Consider the following 20,237-nt stretch of genomic DNA (forward strand, 5'->3'; position numbering starts at 1 on the left):
TTGTTCCGTTTATGATTTGTTTTTTTTTCAATTCACAAACACACACTCTTTTTCCGGCATATTTCCGCGATAAATTCAAATTAACCGCAGAAAAACAAATGTATTTTAACGCCATTTTTCTCCATATGAAATACGAACAATGGGCCATAGGTGCGTTGAAATATGTGTAGCCAGACGCACACATAACAGATGTCTCGGCCAGGAAAACGTACATAAATTAACATATACTTTGCGAAAACATACTATATTTAACACCAAAAACAGACACGAGCAAAAGAAGGGAAAAAAATTAGCAGCCGATTCGCCTAATTTTGTCGGCTTCAATTCTTATTGCTTGCTCACGAACAACAACAACAAATAATAATTATTATAATCAATTTCGCGATTGTGCGCTCGCTTGGACCCATTGAGGCGCGAAAAATGTTTTTGCACTATCACCATTTCGATCAAATTGTTTCCTTTATTCGGTTTGAATGCACCACGATCAAGAGAGATAGAGAGAGAGGAGAGAGAGAGAGAGAGAGAGGAGAGAGAGAGAGAGAGAGAGAGAGAGAGAGAATAAGTGGACCGTGACATTTGTGACCATTTTTCTTCTCTCTCTCTCTCTCTCTCTCTCTGCCTCTTCTCGCTTATAATAGAAAATGTGTTGACATTGCAGTCGGTGATTATTCGAGTTATTTGGTCCAGTAATTTGATGAAAATGAAAATTTTCGAGAGAACAAAATAATTGCTAGCTATGCATTGCATATGCTTATTATTAGAAATGATTAAATTATATTCGAAATGCAATTTGAATATTTTGTGTCTGTTTGAAAAATTGCATAGACAAAAGTACAAACGTAGTCAAAAGGCGTGTCAAACATTCGGTGTTAGCAATTCCGGTAGCAAGAAAAATTGGTTGAAACTGCTGGCCATAGGCCATATATAGCTAATTCCATACTTTGCATACATCCACTTTTTGATTCGAACATCATGTCGAATTTACGGATATGATTCGTTTTTTTTTCTCCACTGAAACTGAATGTTCAACATAATTTTATTGTAATTTGTCTGTGTATCGATAACGGTTAATTAGTAGTAAAACATATTTAATTCAGAGAATATGCGTCTAATGAAACGAAAAACAAGTTATTTATGGGATGCTCACGTCGAATCGAAATAGAAGACGTAATTTTTATAGAGGAATAATTATGATTTCGATTGCGATTCACTTGTTGATAAGAACTTGAACACATTAGCGGTGAGGTAACTGCAGGACGTTGAACGGGAAAATGATATTTTTCCTCTTTCACTCAAAAGATCGCCGGAAGATTGAAAATGTGTGTGTATGTGCCGGCACTGTGAATTGATGCGATGATAATTTTAAGTGGATGCGATCGGCACTTCACATATTTTTCAAAATGTTTTTGTTATTCGCAAATGTCTTTGGTACATGCGATGCGTCGAAATCATAAGAAAAAAAACGCCTCAAAATCCACCAACTGCGTAATGAACTTATGAATAATTTTCACGCTGCAAGAAACTTCCCTCAAAAAATGTTTTCATTCATCTAACGGCGATTGCATTTCCACACTGTCTGCCCATTGAATCAGCTCAATGTACAGTTTTGGATTTTTCTCCTTCTTCCATTTTGTGTGTCTGTGTGTGTATGATCTCGTGAAGTTTGCAACTGAAAAACTGATTAAATTGGTAATTAGCGATTTGCTAGTCAATTTATTCAATTTATTGAAGATTACGTGTTATACAATGCTCAATTATTGCAATGCTCTCTGTCCATACTTCACTTGTCTCTCAATCAAGCAAGCTAGCGCTCATTCGCTCTTCTCGCAAGATCTATTGCAAAAATTAACGAGCAGTAAGCAATGAAATTATGCTAACTTTGAACATATACACACATGTTTATAATAACTTTTGCAGCTTGGCCATCATCCACGCCACCTTCTCTCTTCCTCACCGCTTCTCAGCCACACCGTTCACCCAGCCAATCGGATGTAATCAGTCGAATTGATATTCTTTTTACATTCATAAATCTCAACAATTGTATCACGTAAGCAGAACAATATAAATGCTCTCTCGCGCAACCAACAAATCGAATGTTGAAAGTAACGGAACCGAACCAACCGCTGCAGTTGTGCGTTTTCAATGAATTGAATTATCGCATTCGATTGTATTTGTTGTGCTTGTGTGTGATTTGGTTCGAAACAAATCCGATTTGAAATGTAATAAATTTCTCAACTCATTGAAGTTACGCTGATTTATTCCCTTGCTGCATTGAAATTGACTTTGAACTATTTACGGGCAGGCAATCATTTCGAGAAAACAAAACACACACACACACGGAAAAGGGATAAACGATTGTAAACAGCTAATAATGGGGCTGATGTAATATCGATTTGTATGAAAGAGACTCAATTATTATGAAAAGAGCACATATTTGGAAATATGGAGTTCATTAATTGATATTTCGATATCGAATCGACTGGTTTAGATTAATGTCTTATTTTGTATTTTTTGGGCCGTTTTGTTCACAAAATTGAAGTGATAAACTGAAAAACTGAAACGAAAAATTCAAGTAAATGAATTAAAATGAGAAAATCCAGAAGAAACAAAGGGACAAAATAAAAAAGAATCATCCAGAAAACTAGGAAGAAAATTCCTATGAATTTAATTGGTTCTGTTCGATGGAATAGCTCCCAAAAACGACGTAAGCTGCAATTGCGTTTGCTGCAAATGATCTAAATTATACGAGATCAGTAGTAAATTGATCGTGGCTGAGAATCCGTTATCCAATTCGAATTAAGGTTGAGTATATCATATGTTTGCGTTTATGCATTCAACATTTGCATTTATACGTATAAAATGCGGATCACGCGTTGCTGCTGCAAATCCGATATCGCAATTTATGGCTGGCACAGCGGCAGCATTGCCAGCAGTGGCAGCAGCAGCAGTCAACACTGTCGTACAAGTAATTTTGAACTACTTCCAACCGGCAAATCAGCTCGGAACGAAAATGTTCGCCATTTTCAGTGTTCCTTTTATGGCAGAACAAACGGTTAAATGGCAGATTGCGATCGACTTTCGGGCCACAGCATACATTCTACTTAGCATCTTCGAACGGGACACTCAATTATTTATAAAATGGATTTTATTTCAAACGATTTGCATTGAATTTGACAAATAAACGCAATTCAACGAGTAACAAATCTTCTGCATTTACGATTCGAAGAAACAAGATGGAAAAAAAAGAAGTTGTCGAGTTCCGAATCACTTTCCAAACCGATTTGGGTATGCGAAGCGAAATTGAGCCGACAGCCGTAAATATGGGAAAAGTGTGTTTAGTTGATAATGGATTTTCGTTCCTATTCATCGTTTCGTTGTAGCTCATGTCAGTCCGCACCGAAACTACTGAAATTGGTGCCTTTTGTGCTTGGAAAAAGAAACTGACAGAGACAAAGAGAGAAATAATGAATTTTCCATTGTTTGCTGATTATAATTGCCATGAGACATTTTAGATGAATCAGTGTGATTCAGCCAAAAAGAAAATAGAAGAAGAAAGAAAACGACACACACACAGAGTTTGTAACCAGTTTTGTGTAGCGAAAAGTGTGGTATAGTAAAAAAAAGTGTAGTGTAGTGTAGGTATAGTAGAAAAAAAATCGTAGAAATGCATTGTCAATTGACAGCAATGCCTCGCTAAATTTATGGTTACCACGGTTCTGGATTCAGCATTTTGCTTGAGATGTTTTTGTTTCCAAAGCATTTGTACGATGAATTAGAGAAGAAGAAATGAAATTTTTGTTATGGTTAAATAATAGAGTCAGAGTTATAATCAAGGTCGTTTTTCTGGGTGAGGTTCATTCAGTCGTTGATTGTTCTTATACACATACACATTTATATCAAATATTCCTTAATGAGAATCCAAATAGCATTCAAATGCATGAATGAATGATGAAAGTTGTCTATTTTCTTCCACCGAAAGTTTGTTTCAGCGTCAGTTTGTTTATCAAATCGAAATTGCTTTCATTTACTTGAGGTTGGTTTCATTTTCCCTATTTAGCAGTTGCGAACATTGTGATCAATTTTATTTGGTAACACATTTTGTAAATGAGACGTTTGTTTATGCAATTAATGAGCAGTTTGCACAATTAATGAGCTTTAATCTAATCTAACGTGTGAATATTAAGCTAAGACTCTTAACAATTCAACTCAAATTCCTGTTTCATTCAATTCGCAGAGTAGTAATTCAAGTGAATTGAGTGTTTTTGTGGAAATTGACCAGAAGACATTTACTTTGAATGTAAAATACCATTATTTAAACAAAGATCGAGGCATTGTTCAAACATCAATTTTGAATGCATCAATTGTGTGGCCACTTCTGGGAAAAAATCGGAAGTGGATCTGAGCAAGTTCCTCATCACCGAAATCAATACAATGGCAATGGTACTTGAAACTTAGCGCTATAAACAATTGAATTTCAACTTGTACCCATGAAAAGAAAACTTCAAATACTATTTGAGTATCGACTATTGTGTGCGAATTGCGCAATCCACGTAATCAATGCCATCGACGCGAAATCAAATGGAAAATCCAGAATGAATCACACGATTTTCGTGTGGGAAAAAAGTAGCACCGGATATTGTACGGCGCCATAAAAAAGCCACTTTCATTGATTGAAATCGCGTTTGATTTATTTCAATTTCATTGCCTTCGCGTCTGTGTGATTGATCCGAGTGTGTGCGATTTCAATGGGGCGACTGAGTGGTTTGCAGCAGGTAAGTCAGTATAATTCACTTTCTTCGACTCCTGTCGCTGGTTGTAATGTGTTCATTAACACCGGATCCATTGTGGTGCATAGGTGTTTTCGCCACCAAACGAAACCATATCGAATCGTAATAACTCATCATAACTATTGCAAACGAGGCAAAAAATATGGTAAATTAATTAAAGCCAAAATCGAGCATAAAATCGCGATCGTGCAAACGACCGATTGACATGAAACAAAACACGTGCACACAAATCAAAGTCTACCTTTAAATTGAGTGGAACTGCATCGCGGACATGTAAACATTTTTTTCTTTCTCTCTCTCCCTTTCATTCTCTTTCTCTCCCTCTCTCTCCAATTCAAATGTCTTGTTGCAATAATTGACCGTGAATAAACCGATAAAGCGATAAAACCAAGATAGACATCGTCAATAGAGAAGCGTGTAAATGTGTTGCTGTGTGCAATGAATCTTGAGATTCCTCCGTGCGCCTCGTATCACATTACAATTTATTGATGTATTCACTGGTTCGATCGCTAGAAATTGAACTAACGGTCTATTGTATGTGCTGCGCAAAATGAACAGAATAATGTTTAACGGCCACGCACAAGCGAGCAATCTCAAGCAGGCAGCTTGTTGTTTTTATCGACCAATTTGACTTTGTCGATGCTCAAGAAACATACAAGTTTCACAAGCAGAATAGAATAAATAATAAATTAAGCAGAATTTTTAATCAGCGGCAACAATTTGTTATGGCAATTTCTGATGGCCAATGTTGTGTGCAAGAATCAATTCATGCGAAATGCTAGATTTCATGAGCTGTGAAAGTCTCAAGCATTTTCCATGCAGAATTTCTCGATTTTTTCTTCAATCGCACTTTCGTTTTTCTATTTTGTTTCTCCAAAATCGTCTTTCCCTTTCCAAAAACGATTTTCATTTCGACAAAAAAGTGAAGAAATGCAGAAGAGGGAACGATTTTCGCACCAACTGTAATTTAAGCGCTTATTTCCATCGAAATAATGCAACGAATCCATCGAATGAAAGAATATGCTAAAATAAAAAAAGAAATGAAAAACCTTAGAATGCTCCACAATTTCGCTCCCAAAACGCAATGCTAATTGATTAAACGGCTGGTATTCCACCAATAAATTGTCGGATAAGTCTCATGTGGCACATTCCGCACGGCACATTTCTGTTTTCTGTACCATTGAAACTTGCTCTCGATTGCCAATTCTGTCGTTCATTTGAAAATGATGTGAAAACCAATTATGGTCACAATCGGCTGATACATGTATACCGAAGAGCACCGCTCGACAAACTGTAATTGTTTTAAGTGTGTGAAACAAATTGCGATTGAATTTTCATTGTCTATTTAACTCATTGTGAGGCCTTCGATAAACCCAAAGAAGAAGATGCTGGAAAAAAGAGCAGTGATTCAGTGAATGAGTCAAGTTTTGAATATTGTTATGGTTGATTCAATTAGCTTGGCAGTGCACTTCAGTCATTTGCCAATTGCGCAAACCGAACTAGCATCAACGGATAGGCCTCGTGCCTGCAATTCGAAAGCAAACAATGCACAAGAAAAAATAAACTGAATCGAAAAAAGAGAAACAAGAAAAAAAAGCAGTGCACACTGAACATGCTTACACACAACAATATTGTGACGAAATGGTAACGACGGTTTTTGACGTGGCACGAGCTCAGTGTTGGTCTCTGGCACAACGTTTAAATTAACATGGAATAGGACGAAACTCTCGGTGTCGGTAGCATTCTCTCAACATGTCTTAAGGTGCAAAACTTTCTCTAAATAATTGTTGTTATGTTTGTTTGTTTCTTTTTGTGGTTGTTGTGCTTGCCTCCTGTTTGTTTCATGGGTAAAATGCAAATAAATCAGTTGATATTGCTAATTGCGTGCTCAAATGCTTATTATACAAGGCATTTGTTATGCCGCCTCACATAATGAATTGAAGTGTGTTTGAATGCAAAGCAGAGCGACGACGACGATGACGATGCATCGAATCGCAAGAATTTATGTGAGAAAAACTCGACTACGAACCACTTTTTTTCTCTTCATAAAAGTCAATGTCATCAAAATATAATCTCGTGATCGATTTCATTTTCTTTCACCTGATTTCATCTTGCTCCATGTGCAACTGCTGTTCGAGTCGATTATTTCATAATTTTCGATTTAGAAAATGGCAAGCAAAATATGTGCTGTCGATTTATCATTTGAGCACACATCGACAATTTCACCCAGCATCTAATTCGCTATCAAAGAGTGTTCCATGTGTGTGATTTCATAAGAAAATTTGCTCATTAGCGGTCGAATTGATCATCAGCAGCGCAACAGCACGCAGTTGCACAATTGTGTACTTCCCCGACGATTCACTGGACTCAAACGAAGAAACGCACTGGATCGGGAAGCGGTTTTCTCTCTGGACTTGATGAATATTTGATGGAAATTAATGTACTTAATGAAAAAGCAATTCTTGTTGCTGCCAACCACCGCATCCATCATCATCTTCATTTTTTCTATCTTCAATTTGGTTGCGATTCAAAAACCGTGGAAAATGATTGTGTTTGGCAAACAGCCACGATGGCGGCGGCGGCAACTAACAGTACCAGCAAAAAAATAAATCTCGGGACCAACGGAACTGGAACGTAGAACAGTTAAACATGCAACCGATTTTGTGCGCGCGCAACCAAACAAAATATCATATGCATATAAAATTAATTGGTGCATGATTGCGGTCGTTTTGAATGCACTTTTCAAAAGAAATAGATCCGATCAATTTTTTGTTCCGTTTGGACCGCGTGCGTTCAAATGCGGAAGAAAAACGAACAAATGTACAGTTTTTTTTCTTTATTTATTTAGGCATAAAATGTTGTTGTTTTTCTTCTGCTTTCTGCATTTGGTTCTTTGCATGTTTAGCCAAAATAAGCACAATGGAAATCGCTTATTTTGTAATTGGAGGAAAAGTAAAACATTGCTCAAAGAACCATCACACAAATTTAATTGTTGCATTTAGATTAGTTGGCGGCCAGAAGAGAGTAAAAAGATCCACGTACCCACGTGACACAACTTGATTTTAGCCTCGAAGACGAACAATTACACTGTAAGCGAATAAAAATTAAACATAAACACCAAGCCACAAAACACAGACATCATTTCAAATAGTATATTTGTTTTTATGCATGAACCACATCCAAAGAAAAAGCTTGTGGAAAAATCCCAATGCACTGACACCATTTCACATGTACGCGAGCGCGCGACAATTTTAAATTATAATTACTGCAATAATTGCTCCTTGCAGCACAATAGAAAGCCACAAAAACTCGCCGAAAAAATGAAACCATCACCAGCGTAAGATCCAGTGCACGCAAAAATTTCATCGCAATAAATGATCGTCACGCAGAATTACCGCTCGATGAACAAATGCCGCGTCGATGACAATTAAACAAGCAATAAATAAAACGCAAGAAAATGGTGAAAAACTACGAAAAAAAAGACAAAATGTTATTGAAGGTGCACGAAAGACTATGCCATTGAAGGCGACAAACCTCATTTAATCGGCTCCGAATTGAACAAGTCGAAATTGATTGTAGCGTCTGTGTTCGTTGTAGCGGCTACATCTCGTTTCGTTGTTGTTCGTCAAACGAAATCCCTTTCGTTGCACGCATATATTTCATACATTCCTTGGCTTAATTTCTCTTATCGCCAATCGTGATCACTTCAAATCCGATCCCAATGAACAAGGTTATGAGAAGACAATTTTCAATCTATTCTCAGCCGCAGCTATTTTTAACTATCTCAAACACTGCTAATTTTAGCCAATTTTTTCTCCACCGCATTCACAACAATGAATTGAAATTGATGAAGTTTATTAATTGCCGTGTCATCTTTCAGCCCGATATCAACGATCGTCGCAAGTGATTGATTTGCCACGATGCAATTTTCCAATCAAAACGCTTCAAAAGTTGCCGACGTCATTGTCGATCGTTAAGTCTCCAATTACAAGCTCGATAAAGCGAAAATGATTCAAGGTGTTTTGGGTCGACGGAACCAATAACCCTATTTATCGGCAGCATCGATGATTATAAGCACATTTTCACAACATACACACAAACAACAACGAAAAACACAAAAATGTGCGAGATGATAAACGGTCATTAGACTATAAATCGCATCGATTTTATCGAGTTGTTGAAACGACTGCTATTAACAATAGACAATAAACTCTAACGAGATATACGTCTTTCTCACATGTTTTTTTCTTTGTGGTGTTTGGAGTGAAGAAAGGAAAAAAACAACCGGGGATCGAGTTCATTTGCTGATTGAGTCAATAAAAAGGAGCATTGTTTTGCGATGTTATCAATTAAGCGTAAATCACATCGACTTGCCCCGGTAATTATTCGATCAGAAAGTCGCAAAAAATGTCTATAATTTTTTTTTGCTCGTTTCGTTTTGTTGCAATTGCGACTTTACAGCGACACTTTCTCAATCAATTTGACTTTAATCGCTTCGTAATAAAATGAATGCAACGACCGACAGACAGACAGTGAGGCTGCGTAACGGGCTGCTGCCTCGTTTATGGTGCAATACTGCGAATCGATTGGCTGTTTTAACATAGAGAAAGGCAAGAGCAGTTACAATCTTTCTTTCGTTAGTTCGCTCGCCAAATGTCGTCGTTATACGTATGACAATTCCGAGAGCATGGCAATACATAATCTTCAATTGACTGATCGTGCAATTTTTCAATTTTTTTTTTCGCTATCATTTTCAAGATCTCTCTTTCTATCCCTCTTTTTCTCATGCTCTTCTCGGCTCCTTGCTGTCGTTCACGCCGCGTGCAATTCGTGATTGTGCAGTAGCTAATCACTTGTAATCACTAGATGTGTATGTTCGAGATTGTAAAGACAACGACAATGACCACACACTCCAGTTACACTACTACTGCTCGCTGATTTCATTCCATTCGAATACAATGTATGGTGTCGTTTCATTGTCGATCGATTGAATGATGAAAAATTGAAAAAAGAAAAAAAAACGAAAAGAAAAAAAAAGCTGATTCTTGTAACCTGATCCGATGATTTCTATTTTATTTCGTCTTTGAATTGTCCATCTCAGTTTATATGTTCGCCACTCTTTCGCAAATGTCCAAATTACAGCAATTATTGTTCGAAATTGAATTGAACTTGCATGGTTCTTTGCGGCCGATTACGGCGTTTAATACGATTTCGATTTCATTTCTCACTTATGCATTACATCCATACCGTTTATTTTAAAGCCCAAAGTGCTCCGGTTATTTTCTGTCTAATTTTATGCAATTTAATCTTTTGCTTGTAATTTCCCGTAATTTTCTTGCGAAAATGTGATCTCATTGCCATTGAAATGGATAATTTCATTAAAACTGCGTATGAAAAATATGACCACATGGCTGAACTTAATAAATCTTCTGCCCGTTTCCAGTGACTGATTTTTACCTCATAAAACCAAGTGGGCTTTTGTATTGTGTCGATGATTCATTCGATAGAGTTTTCATGAACCAGCCGAAATATTTGCACAACTCCACCGGACATCACATTCAAAATACCCACCGAACGAGTCTAGTTTTGAGGCACTCAGCTTCAAAGCAACATCGACGTGAATTTGACTGCCATCAAGAGCGAATAATAGAACCAAGAGAATTTATTGTCATTACCGGCAATTATTACTACATTCGCTCTTTTTTTTCAAAACACATACATTCGTGTTCTGCTTCTAGTCAGAGAAGTTTAAAGCGGCTGCTGTGTTGCGTGTTCACTTTTCATTTCCGGACGATGGAAAAAAAAAACAACATATACCATACTCATTTGGTATGCGTAAATTGTTTTTTCCCATTCGTGATTTCGGAGAATTCAAAGCCAATTCATTGTCTACACACTTTCATTTGAATTAAAATGATTTTTCATTTTGTTGGAAGCATTTTAATTCGAAAAGTTTATTTTTTCGATTATTCCTCTCCTTTGGTCTTTGCTATCGATGAACTGAGATTCTTGTACAAACTGGCCAAAGTTTTTATGATTTTTTGGCCAATTTGGAAATATAATGAAATATTCATTTACTTAAAATCTAATAAATTTATGTCAATTTGCAATATCAAAGGCGTTTCAACCGCATTTTTACTCATACCACAACCGAAAAATTTACATACCAAAAAAAAATATGCGACACGCATCAAGTATCATCCTGCTCGCGCTGGATTTCATCAAAGGTCAGAGATATTTCGTAATTTGTTACAGAAATGAGAAAATAATGATGTCAACCAAAGCCAAAATGGGTGTCGACGATTCTATTCAATTTTATGTTAAAAAAAAACTCATTCATCAAATGAGTTTTCAGGTTTCTTACTATTTCGACGCCTCATGTACATTACATGATTCTTTGCGATGCAATAGATTAATAGCTGATGGCGATTAACGTACAACTAACCAAACTTACGCAATGTTGTTTCGATTAATGTACTTTCTTTGTAGTGACTTTTCAATCCAAATATGGTTCCAAGAAACCGAAGCCAAACGCTGAAGCAATAATTTACTCTCCATTCGGGTAGTGTCGAAAACAAATCATTTAATTGAAGGAGAAAGCAAAGATTCTTACACAATGTTGTTTCATTTTTCTTCATAAAAATCCCTCCACAATCGAAATAATTCTAATGGCCGTGCGAATTATTCAATCGAAGTTCTTTAGCATAATTATTATGTATTTCTTGCCACATTTTTCGTAAATGTCTTATGCGCCGTTTGCTTAAAGTAATTCATTGGTCGGGTGTTATGCGTACGCATCGTCAGTCCAACAATTCAAATAAATCCAATTTATTGTGTGTGTAATAAATGCAGCATAATGAGTAAATGTGTGCGCTTATAGTGAACGCACACAGTCGGCGAGCGAACGAGTACGGGCGCGAGCATCGAGCTCAATCGCGTTATTGCCATTGCATTCAAATTCCGACACGAAAGTGTGAGCCGTGTGTCGTTTTGGCGTTCATGCTACAACCATTTTCCCTTTTTAACCGGCCGTTTCTGTCATACACATTGTTGCCGCAAAGTTGAATGTATCGCTGTTTTATTTTGTTGTGCCTTCAGAACTGTGTACTGTTGGCAATCTGTCGCGTTGTTGTACGCTACGCGCATCGCGTGTCTCTTTCTCTCGCTCGCCGTGTGTACGTTTTTTCAATGGGTTTTATTTTGTTTTGGTCGCTTGTTGAGTGTGACGATCACCTGAGAGACCGATCCACCATTCAGTTCGGTTCCAATGATATGCGCGATATGACTCGTTCCGCGCGTTCATTTGTCACAATCGTTTTGGTTTATTTGCCGAGTGTCGATTTTATGGTGTGAGAAAAACAAAATCCGAACAAAGTTCATTGAAAAACGAATTGCTTTGAGAATAAATGTTCATTTTCAAGTTGAAAATAATAAATTGGTGCTTTTACTGTGCAGAACAGTGACTTTGAATATTTCGATGTGGATGCGGGTATTTATGCAATCATTACGGGCGATTAGAGTTTGTCATTAGTCAAGAATGGTTGAAATGTTGTTGCTGATGGCAGAATAACCACCGAAGGCGAATGATTCACACGTTTGACACAGCCCGTTATGTGAAGTGCCAAAGTCAAGTGCAAAAAGTGCAAGTTTTTTTTCGGGTTTTTACATCGACCATTTCTAATTGCTACCGGAAATGTTCCTTCAACATTATTTAGTTTTAACATTTTATTCTCACAACAAAGTGTCATTCTCATTGTGTTGACTGTTCCAACTAGTTCCCTTCGTTACCAGCAAACACTGTTCTGTCATGTGAAATGAAACATGTGTAAAGTCGTTAAAAAATGAATTATTTTGATTATTTGTGCGGTGTTTATGAGATTTGCTTCCGAACGCCGGCCAAATTGACTGAAAAGCAGCGCTCAAAATTCGAGGAGCCCCAATTTTACGATTACTCCGAAAAACCGATCGCCGAAAGTTTCATTGGTGCGTCCACGGTGAATATATTTGCAAAGAGTCCACATTTTGCGGCCGCATCGTCGTTGAGTGAAACCAAAACAGCAAAATTTCATAAGAGCGATTGGGACATTGTGCCAAAATCATGTGCCGGCGATTGGTTATTACGATACTCACAAAATGAAACCAATTTCAATCCGTGGCAATTTGATGCAAAATTTTCACACTTTGAATTGGTTCCGTGGCGTCAGCAAAATAAACGAATTGATTTGGCCAATGCAATTGGTTGGGAACCCATTGATCAAACGCCGGCCACACAACAGCAATTGCGCACCTTGCAAAAATTCGAATCAGCACGTTCGAAACGCTTACAAAAACAACGGTTGAAATTACAACGTGAAAAATTCCGTCGTCAAATCAAAATTCGATTCATTTTGTCGTTGGAAGTGCGTCAAAAGAAAATGAAACTGTTTCGAGCGAATCGTTCGAGTAGTGCAATGCAAACGGCAGCCACCTATCAACGGAAACTCGTCTTGCAACGTGATCAGCATTTATTTGTGTTCGATGAGAATGTATACGATTTGGCGGCGCATTGGGGCTATTTCAGTCAACGGAACAAAGGCGTGGAGGAGATGCTAGTCAATAATGCATCACAATTGAATATGTCGCGAGTGCAAAAGAGCATAACCTATCCGAGTGGATCGTCGCCACATCGAAGCACACCCGAAATTATTGCCAAGGAAATTCAACAGCAGCCAATCACTCAAGTGGTGGACATTGTGCCATGTGAAAAATGCCACAGTCGGTGTGTAAAAAACCTCTTTTTTTTCTTTCTTGCCTGGTGTATTTACATGAGAGTGACGACTGGAACGTTTTTTTTTACTCATATTCAATTGATTTCGTAGACGTCGTTCGATCGGAACGATCCGCTAGAATCGAAAAACTGACACCAATATTCGCGGTCTTTTTCGACCATTTCATTGCATTTTTTGGACGATAATTAGAAAAACTTAGTACGTTGCTTAGCTTCGTTTGTCATGATTTTTGTACTGTTTGGTGTACCAATTGGTATTTTGTGCCTTTCTATGTGTGAAATTTTCCCAAAATTATTCATGAACCCAAAGTATTGATGACGAATTCCCGGCCATTAACAATAAACATTATGATCATTTTGATGTTGCTGTGTCGTTATGTTGTTTTTCTGCCTTGCTTCTTCTTCATTTTAATAGCGCAACGAATCGCCTTGATTCAAATGTTTTCACTTACAATTTGGTATACGAGTAGCCCGTCCATTCCCATATATATACCAAATAAGATGATACCATTTAGCCCGTTTAGACATCAAAACAACACGGTGTACAAGCAAACAAAAAGTGACTAAAGTTCAAAGATGATGCGTACACGGGCTGCAAAAAGCCAAGTCGCACCATAAATTCAATGAGTTTGAAGTTGGTTTTCAAACATGTTTCTTTTGTTGTCATTGCATAATCACAGAGATACATGCCTTGATTTGCGTTTCAACAATGTTCATGCGCCTCAACCGTCGATTACGAGCATTTTTCATAAATTGTTATTGCAAATCATTTGTGTGCGCGTTCGTCCTACAAACAAACCATATCTCATTGAATCCACGTACAACCACAAAGGGAGCAACAAAAAATGTGTGTCAAATTATTAATTAACGATTTTTTATTTTCAACAGTCAAAGCAGAAAAAAACAACGAAATACGTTCTCGGATTCAATTATAACTTGAGCTGAATTAAATTCAGAACTTGATCAAAGTGTTGTAATTAATTGGATGCGAGCGGGGATCTGAAGTCAAATTAAGAAGATTCATTATGTGAAATAATCTCGTTAAGAACACAAATCGGATACGGATTTTCACATTCCGTTTTCAGTGGAGAATTCATGGAATTTGTAAATTAAAGCGCGCACATTTCAAGTGCGATTACCGCGAAACTATTTAACATTTCTCACACTCAAGGTCTCTCTCTCTCTCTCTCTCTCTCTCTCTCTCTCTCTCTCTCTTTATTTCAAACCGAATGATATTCTAAGAGAGTAACACTCGGTAATTATCTTTTGTTTGCTTAGCCCTTCGTTTTCAAAGTGTGAGTTTTCGCTTTTTGGAAGAAAGTAAAATCTTTTTTTATTCCTGCACCGCCGCCATCGTCATCGTCGACGAGACGATGAGATCAAACAGATTAGATAAAGAAAAACGACGTATTTTAGAAACAATAGATGCAGTTGTTTTGTTACATGTTCCATTCTCGTGTGCTGTGTTGCTTTTTTAAGACAGCTCATATGTATTTTGACACCAAGATTTTCACGCTTTGACTAACCAAAATTGTGTTGGGCAACTCATTGCCTTTTTTTCGTCACGCTGACAACGTGATGTTTGTGTCAAGAATCTTGATGCTTTGGAACAATTCATCAGAAAAGAGTTGGTCCACATTTTGAACACGATTTAGACATGCGCTTCAGGTCAAATTGATATATAACTATGATGAGTTAACGAAATGAAAAGTTGAAAAACAAATGTACTTCAAAATGAATGATGAGACAGAAATGGAAAAACAAAAGGAATATAGAATAAAAATAGAAGAAAAAAAAACAATTTTCGTGTGTTTGAATTTCTCGGAAGCGTCGAGCTCGTGGTTCAAAATATTAATTAATCATCAAAAAGGGGGTTGTGCCGGTGGAACCTCACGTTTCAATGACTTGTTTCGGTAATTTGACAACCAAAGCCGATATGTCTAGCTGATGTCACACTTGCGTGAGGCAAATTATGGAACCCGCTAAACTGGTCCAAAAAAAAATTAATCACTTCGAAAAAAAAATCACACACGCCACGCACCGAGGTCACGGTACTCGCAGTACTTGCATTGTTTTTCCCGTTGACAATTCATTATCAGATCCAGCGCATTTGGTTGGCATTGAAATGAAATGAAAAAAGGCATTGATTGAAATCGGAATTCATCTTTCATTGAATCGCACTCACTCGCTCGCATTTCATTTATCTTTCCGACTTTGTGCCGAATCATTGTTCCGTGCGCGTATTGTACGAGCAATTGTAATTAAAATTAACGCCAGTTTATTGTGTGTAACTGCTCTTATGTGAATTCAAACGCACTCACCATAACCGCGCTGTTCATTTTGCTGGGCTGCAGAGATAGAATAGAATCCATAAGCTACGGGCTGCTTTAATTATTTTGTTTACCTTTTTTTCTCTCTCAAAACCGTCAATTAGCCAGCAACATCGGTTCGTATCGTTCATTCAACTCCCAAACAAGCACCTTTCAGCAAACAATTCATTGCACCGCGAGTCGTTAGTCGTTTTGGTGTACATTCGTTTCGACTACAGGGCATATCTTCTGCTCGAAATTCATTCCTCCGTTCGAAAAATGCAAATATTCTGCATTTCATCGATTCATTCACACAAGCAGAAAACAACGTAACACGATTAATGAGATACATTGCCCGCCGTCAAATGAACTTATTTTCGCTCTCCCCCATTTTCATGCCGTTTTGTTTACATTTTATGCCATTTTGCGTGCAGCTTTTTGCACGTTATCGATCAAATTTTAAGTTGAATAAGTTCTTATTAGTGCATTTCTATTGAAATGTCCATGAACTACACTGAATGCTACTTCATATTCAAATATATGCTCACTCAGTTGAAGTTCAAAACATAGATGTGGTTTAAAGATAGACTTACGCTACTACACTTACCGATCCAGCCGTGCTGATGATTAGGGAGAATGAGTAGAAAACAAAAACAATACTGTAATAAAATGTAAAATAGTGATAAAATGTACAAAATGACATCAATTGCCGGTCTATAAATGTGTTTCTACCGTTTCACAGTATTTTGTACGCCAATAGTCCATGCTTCGCTATTTGCGAGTCTTTCGATTCGTGAACGTCGCGTTTTAAAACGCCAAAAGCTAGGCAATCCATTCCATTTTAACCATCGTTTCGTTTTTTAAATTTCTTTCTCCATCTCCACTTCATTTCATGCCATAAAATAAATTGGCCAGCTTTCACTATAGCACAACTAAAATGAGTTTTCTTTCAATTTTTTTTCTCACAGACCAACACTGGGTTGTAACGCAGCGAACGAACTCAACATGCATACGCATTTGGGTTCGCTTAATTCATCGCCAACACATCCGTTGATGCCGTCAATGGATCGACCGAGTGGCGGTGGTGCCTTGGCTTTACATTATGCAGCAGCTCGGGGATGTTTAGATTGCGTTAGGCTACTTGTCGAAGCTGCCCCAGAAATCAGGTTAGTGCACTGTTGATCTTTTTTTTCATTGAGTAGACGTTCTTTTAAATTGAACAGGCGAAATCAAGACTTTTTACTTTTCCTGAAAAATATTTTTTTACATCTTGAAACATCCACATCGAAGAAAAATCGAGTCGAAGTGCGCGCAACGCGATTAGTAAAATAAAAACAAAACATTTTGCGTTTCGAGACATTCACAGCTGATAGAATTATCATTCATGTATGAATAAGAGTGGTCGTATACGAACTGAGATCTTTTCTTTTTTTTAAATTTCAAATCGTCATAGAATTCCGCTAAAAATATAATAAACTGCTAGTCATAGCTCTTTAAATTCCACTCAAATATCATTTTTAAATGGCTCATTCAAAGAATTGCATATATTTGCTATCATCCAAAGTTCATTTTCCTCTTAATCAGCAAATTAAACGTTTTCCGCGTTGTTCCTAGTCCATAATAAGAAGATATAAAGAATATCATCGGGAACATCCGTTCTTGCGACAAGATATCGCATATCACTATTGTTTTTTTTGCAGTCAAGTACTTATTATGCTAAAACAGCATATAAAACAATGCTCATTCGATATCTGTAGAAAAAACGATGCAAAAATGCTATAAAATGCAAATATTCATCACAAATCCTTTCAGTTCATTTCTTAACGTTCGCTCTGTTCAGTCACTAATGCGAAAAAATAACTCTAAAGACTTTGAAAATGAAAAGTGTTGGAGTTTGGTGTGTTTTGTCTGTGGTCGGTTTAGCCACGTTAGTTTTCAATAAAGAAATCCCGTTGCCGTGTGATGAATTCAAAGATGAACAATTACTATACGAAGGACTTTATTGTACGGTTGCCGGTATTCGTTTGGACGATTTCGATAGTTTCGATTGCAATGTGTATCCGTACTATCGTCATTTGGTGAAAGTAGTGAAATTCACGGAAAGCCGAACAATCAACATTCCGTACATGATTTTCCATTACTTCGATGGAATACGCGAGTTTGATATTTCCTTCACCGATCTCGAGTCTATTCGTCGCGGCGACTTTATAAAAGCGGAAAATTTGATGTATTTATCGGCATCGCATAATAAAATGTCCGAATTGACATCTTCGTTGTTCTTGGGTGCGCCGAACATCAGTGTGGTGGACTTTTCGTATAATAATATCGAGAAAGTGAGTGCAAGTGCATTTGCGAGCGCAATTTTAATGTCGAGATTGCATTTATCGCACAATTTACTTCGGACTTTGGATAAAAATACATTCGCAACGATGATAATGTTGGATGAGCTACATTTGGATTTCAATCAATTGGAAATGATCGATGTTGACCTATTTGCCCACAACACATTGCTCGCTCGTTTGTCGTTGAATAACAATCGGTTAATTCGTTTGGAGTGCGACTCGATAAAAGAGCTAAAGTATTTGAACAAAATCGATTTGTCCGTGAATAAACTGGAAGAATTCAACACGACCTGCATATCGGGCATCGATTTAGATTTGATCATTCATGACAATCAACTGCAGAAATTAACTCTTCGGAATGTGGCCTCGTTGCATGCGTCGCACAATCAAATCAGGCACGTTTACATCGAAAATGGAATCAGCAATTTGAAGAGTTTAAAATTGGCCAGTAATAACTTAACGAATATCACGGGCATTTTTGAGCATCTCAATTCGCTGGAAACACTCGACTTGTCGTACAATTACGTGGGAAAATTGAATATCAGCACCTTTGCCAAACTGACAAATTTGGAGCATTTGAATCTCGGCCACACAAATCTATCGAATATCAACTTTGGCACATTTTTCCACCAAAAAGAGCTCAAATCGTTGGACATCTCTTATAATAACCTCAACAAGATGAATTTCGACGTCTTTCTACCGTATTTGAAAAATTTGGAACAACTTGTTCTCGATGGAAATAACTTAACCGAAATGGAAGGTTTGACCAATTCAATGTTCCCGCAGTTATCGGTTCTAAGCATCTCCAACAATAATTTCAATTGCACTTATTTGGCGAAACTATTGCGCACATTGAAATGGGATGAGCTTGGCTTGAGCATCGACCCGGAACTCGTTCACACAAATGAAACTCATATCAATGGCATTGCATGCGACCATCCGACCAACGATTCTATTGCATACAATCGCGTTCACAACGATCACTACGACCATCAATACAACGTTCACAAAGCGATTGTCGCAATTCTACAGCCAAGCCACAGCAGCAATCAAAACAACAACAACAAAATCAGCTACACCAACAACGACATTCCCGAATTGCACATTTCACACTCGGATCGCGAACGATCACTCGAAGCGCATTTATTAACCATGAAGTATTTACTCGTGTTTATCTGTTGTGTGTGCTTGGCATTTGTTATCACAAAATTCGTAACCATCTTTCGAGCACATCGCAAGCTTGACTTCCATGTGGCCAGCTGCGGCAATGACGTTTATCTACAAGACACCGACAATAAATATGGCATTTATCAATCAACCGCCACCATGAACACCATACAAACAAATGTCGCCTACTGAACAACCATACCGGATTTATATCAGCAATTTGTCATGACCATCATTACGAGCGGAATTAATTATGCGAAGAGCGAGAGAGAGAGATTTAGTTTTTTAAGCGAAAGAAAAAAAAACATGTCAAAATGATAGAGAAAATATAAACGAAAATGTTATTGGAAGGAAAATAAGCAGAAATGTTGATAGAAGAAAACATAAAAAATAAATTGTGAACGATAAAACTCAACAAATTGGCAAATAAATTTGATTAGTTTGATGCAAATGCCCAGGTCAAATGTTGAGGAGTTTTTATTTGATTCGAAATGACTTAGTTTAGAAGACAAGAGGAAGCAAATGAACGAAATAAGAAAGAAGAAAAAGAAAAGAACAAGAAGAAGTTTTGGAAAAAAATGAGCAAAAGAGTAGCCGAAAAGAGTTAAATGAGCATTTAATTTGTGCATACAAAGTCAGAATGCTTTCTTTTGTTCAACCGCTCAAAAGTATTTGACTTAAAAACATAATTTTCATTTTTTCGGATTAGAAGTTCTGATTCAGAATGTTCTGTTATCTTTTTTTTTTTTGTAAAATTGAGGTCATTCTTCTAAACACCATTCGTTGGAAAGTCAATCTACTAGCGACGCTACAGCATTACATCTTCGTTATGCATTTGCGAGAAGAGTTTAACTATGAACCAATT

At 37.2% G+C, this 20,237-nt stretch overlaps 2 protein-coding genes across 11 annotated transcripts in view; both read left to right on the forward strand.

Moving 5' to 3' along the window:
* Positions 1-20,237, forward strand: part of LOC129566571 (putative uncharacterized protein DDB_G0289263) — a 62,428-nt gene that overhangs the window by 17,392 nt on the left and 24,799 nt on the right. For 5 of the 10 annotated variants that reach the window (XM_055442630.1, XM_055442633.1, XM_055442631.1 and 2 more), the window contains exons 1-2: positions 12,043-13,545; positions 16,832-17,029. In XM_055442630.1, the coding sequence (XP_055298605.1) occupies positions 12,629-13,545; positions 16,832-17,029 (1,115 nt within the window). In that variant the 5' untranslated portion in view covers positions 12,043-12,628. Of the gene's footprint in view, positions 1-11,862; positions 13,546-16,831; positions 17,030-20,237 lie in introns of those variants that run through there. The other 5 variants (XM_055442638.1, XM_055442637.1, XM_055442643.1 and 2 more) reach the window with 3 other exon arrangements.
* Positions 17,680-19,823, forward strand: LOC129566573 (toll-like receptor 3). Its single transcript, XM_055442644.1, has one exon. The coding sequence runs from the start codon at positions 17,741-17,743 to the stop codon at positions 19,562-19,564; it is 1,824 nt and encodes a 607-aa protein (XP_055298619.1). The 5' UTR covers positions 17,680-17,740; the 3' UTR covers positions 19,565-19,823.

The sequence above is a fragment of the Sitodiplosis mosellana genome, unplaced genomic scaffold (assembly GCF_009176505.1).
Source record: "Sitodiplosis mosellana isolate CC-2019 unplaced genomic scaffold, AAFC_SMos_1.0 Smas_scaffold_3, whole genome shotgun sequence".
NCBI lineage: Eukaryota > Metazoa > Arthropoda > Insecta > Diptera > Cecidomyiidae > Sitodiplosis > Sitodiplosis mosellana.

Excerpts from the sequence above, each read along its gene's own strand:
- LOC129566573 (XM_055442644.1), top strand. The coding sequence starts at position 17,741 with ATGAAAAGTGTTGGAGTTTGGTGTGTTTTGTCTGTGGTCGGTTTAGCC.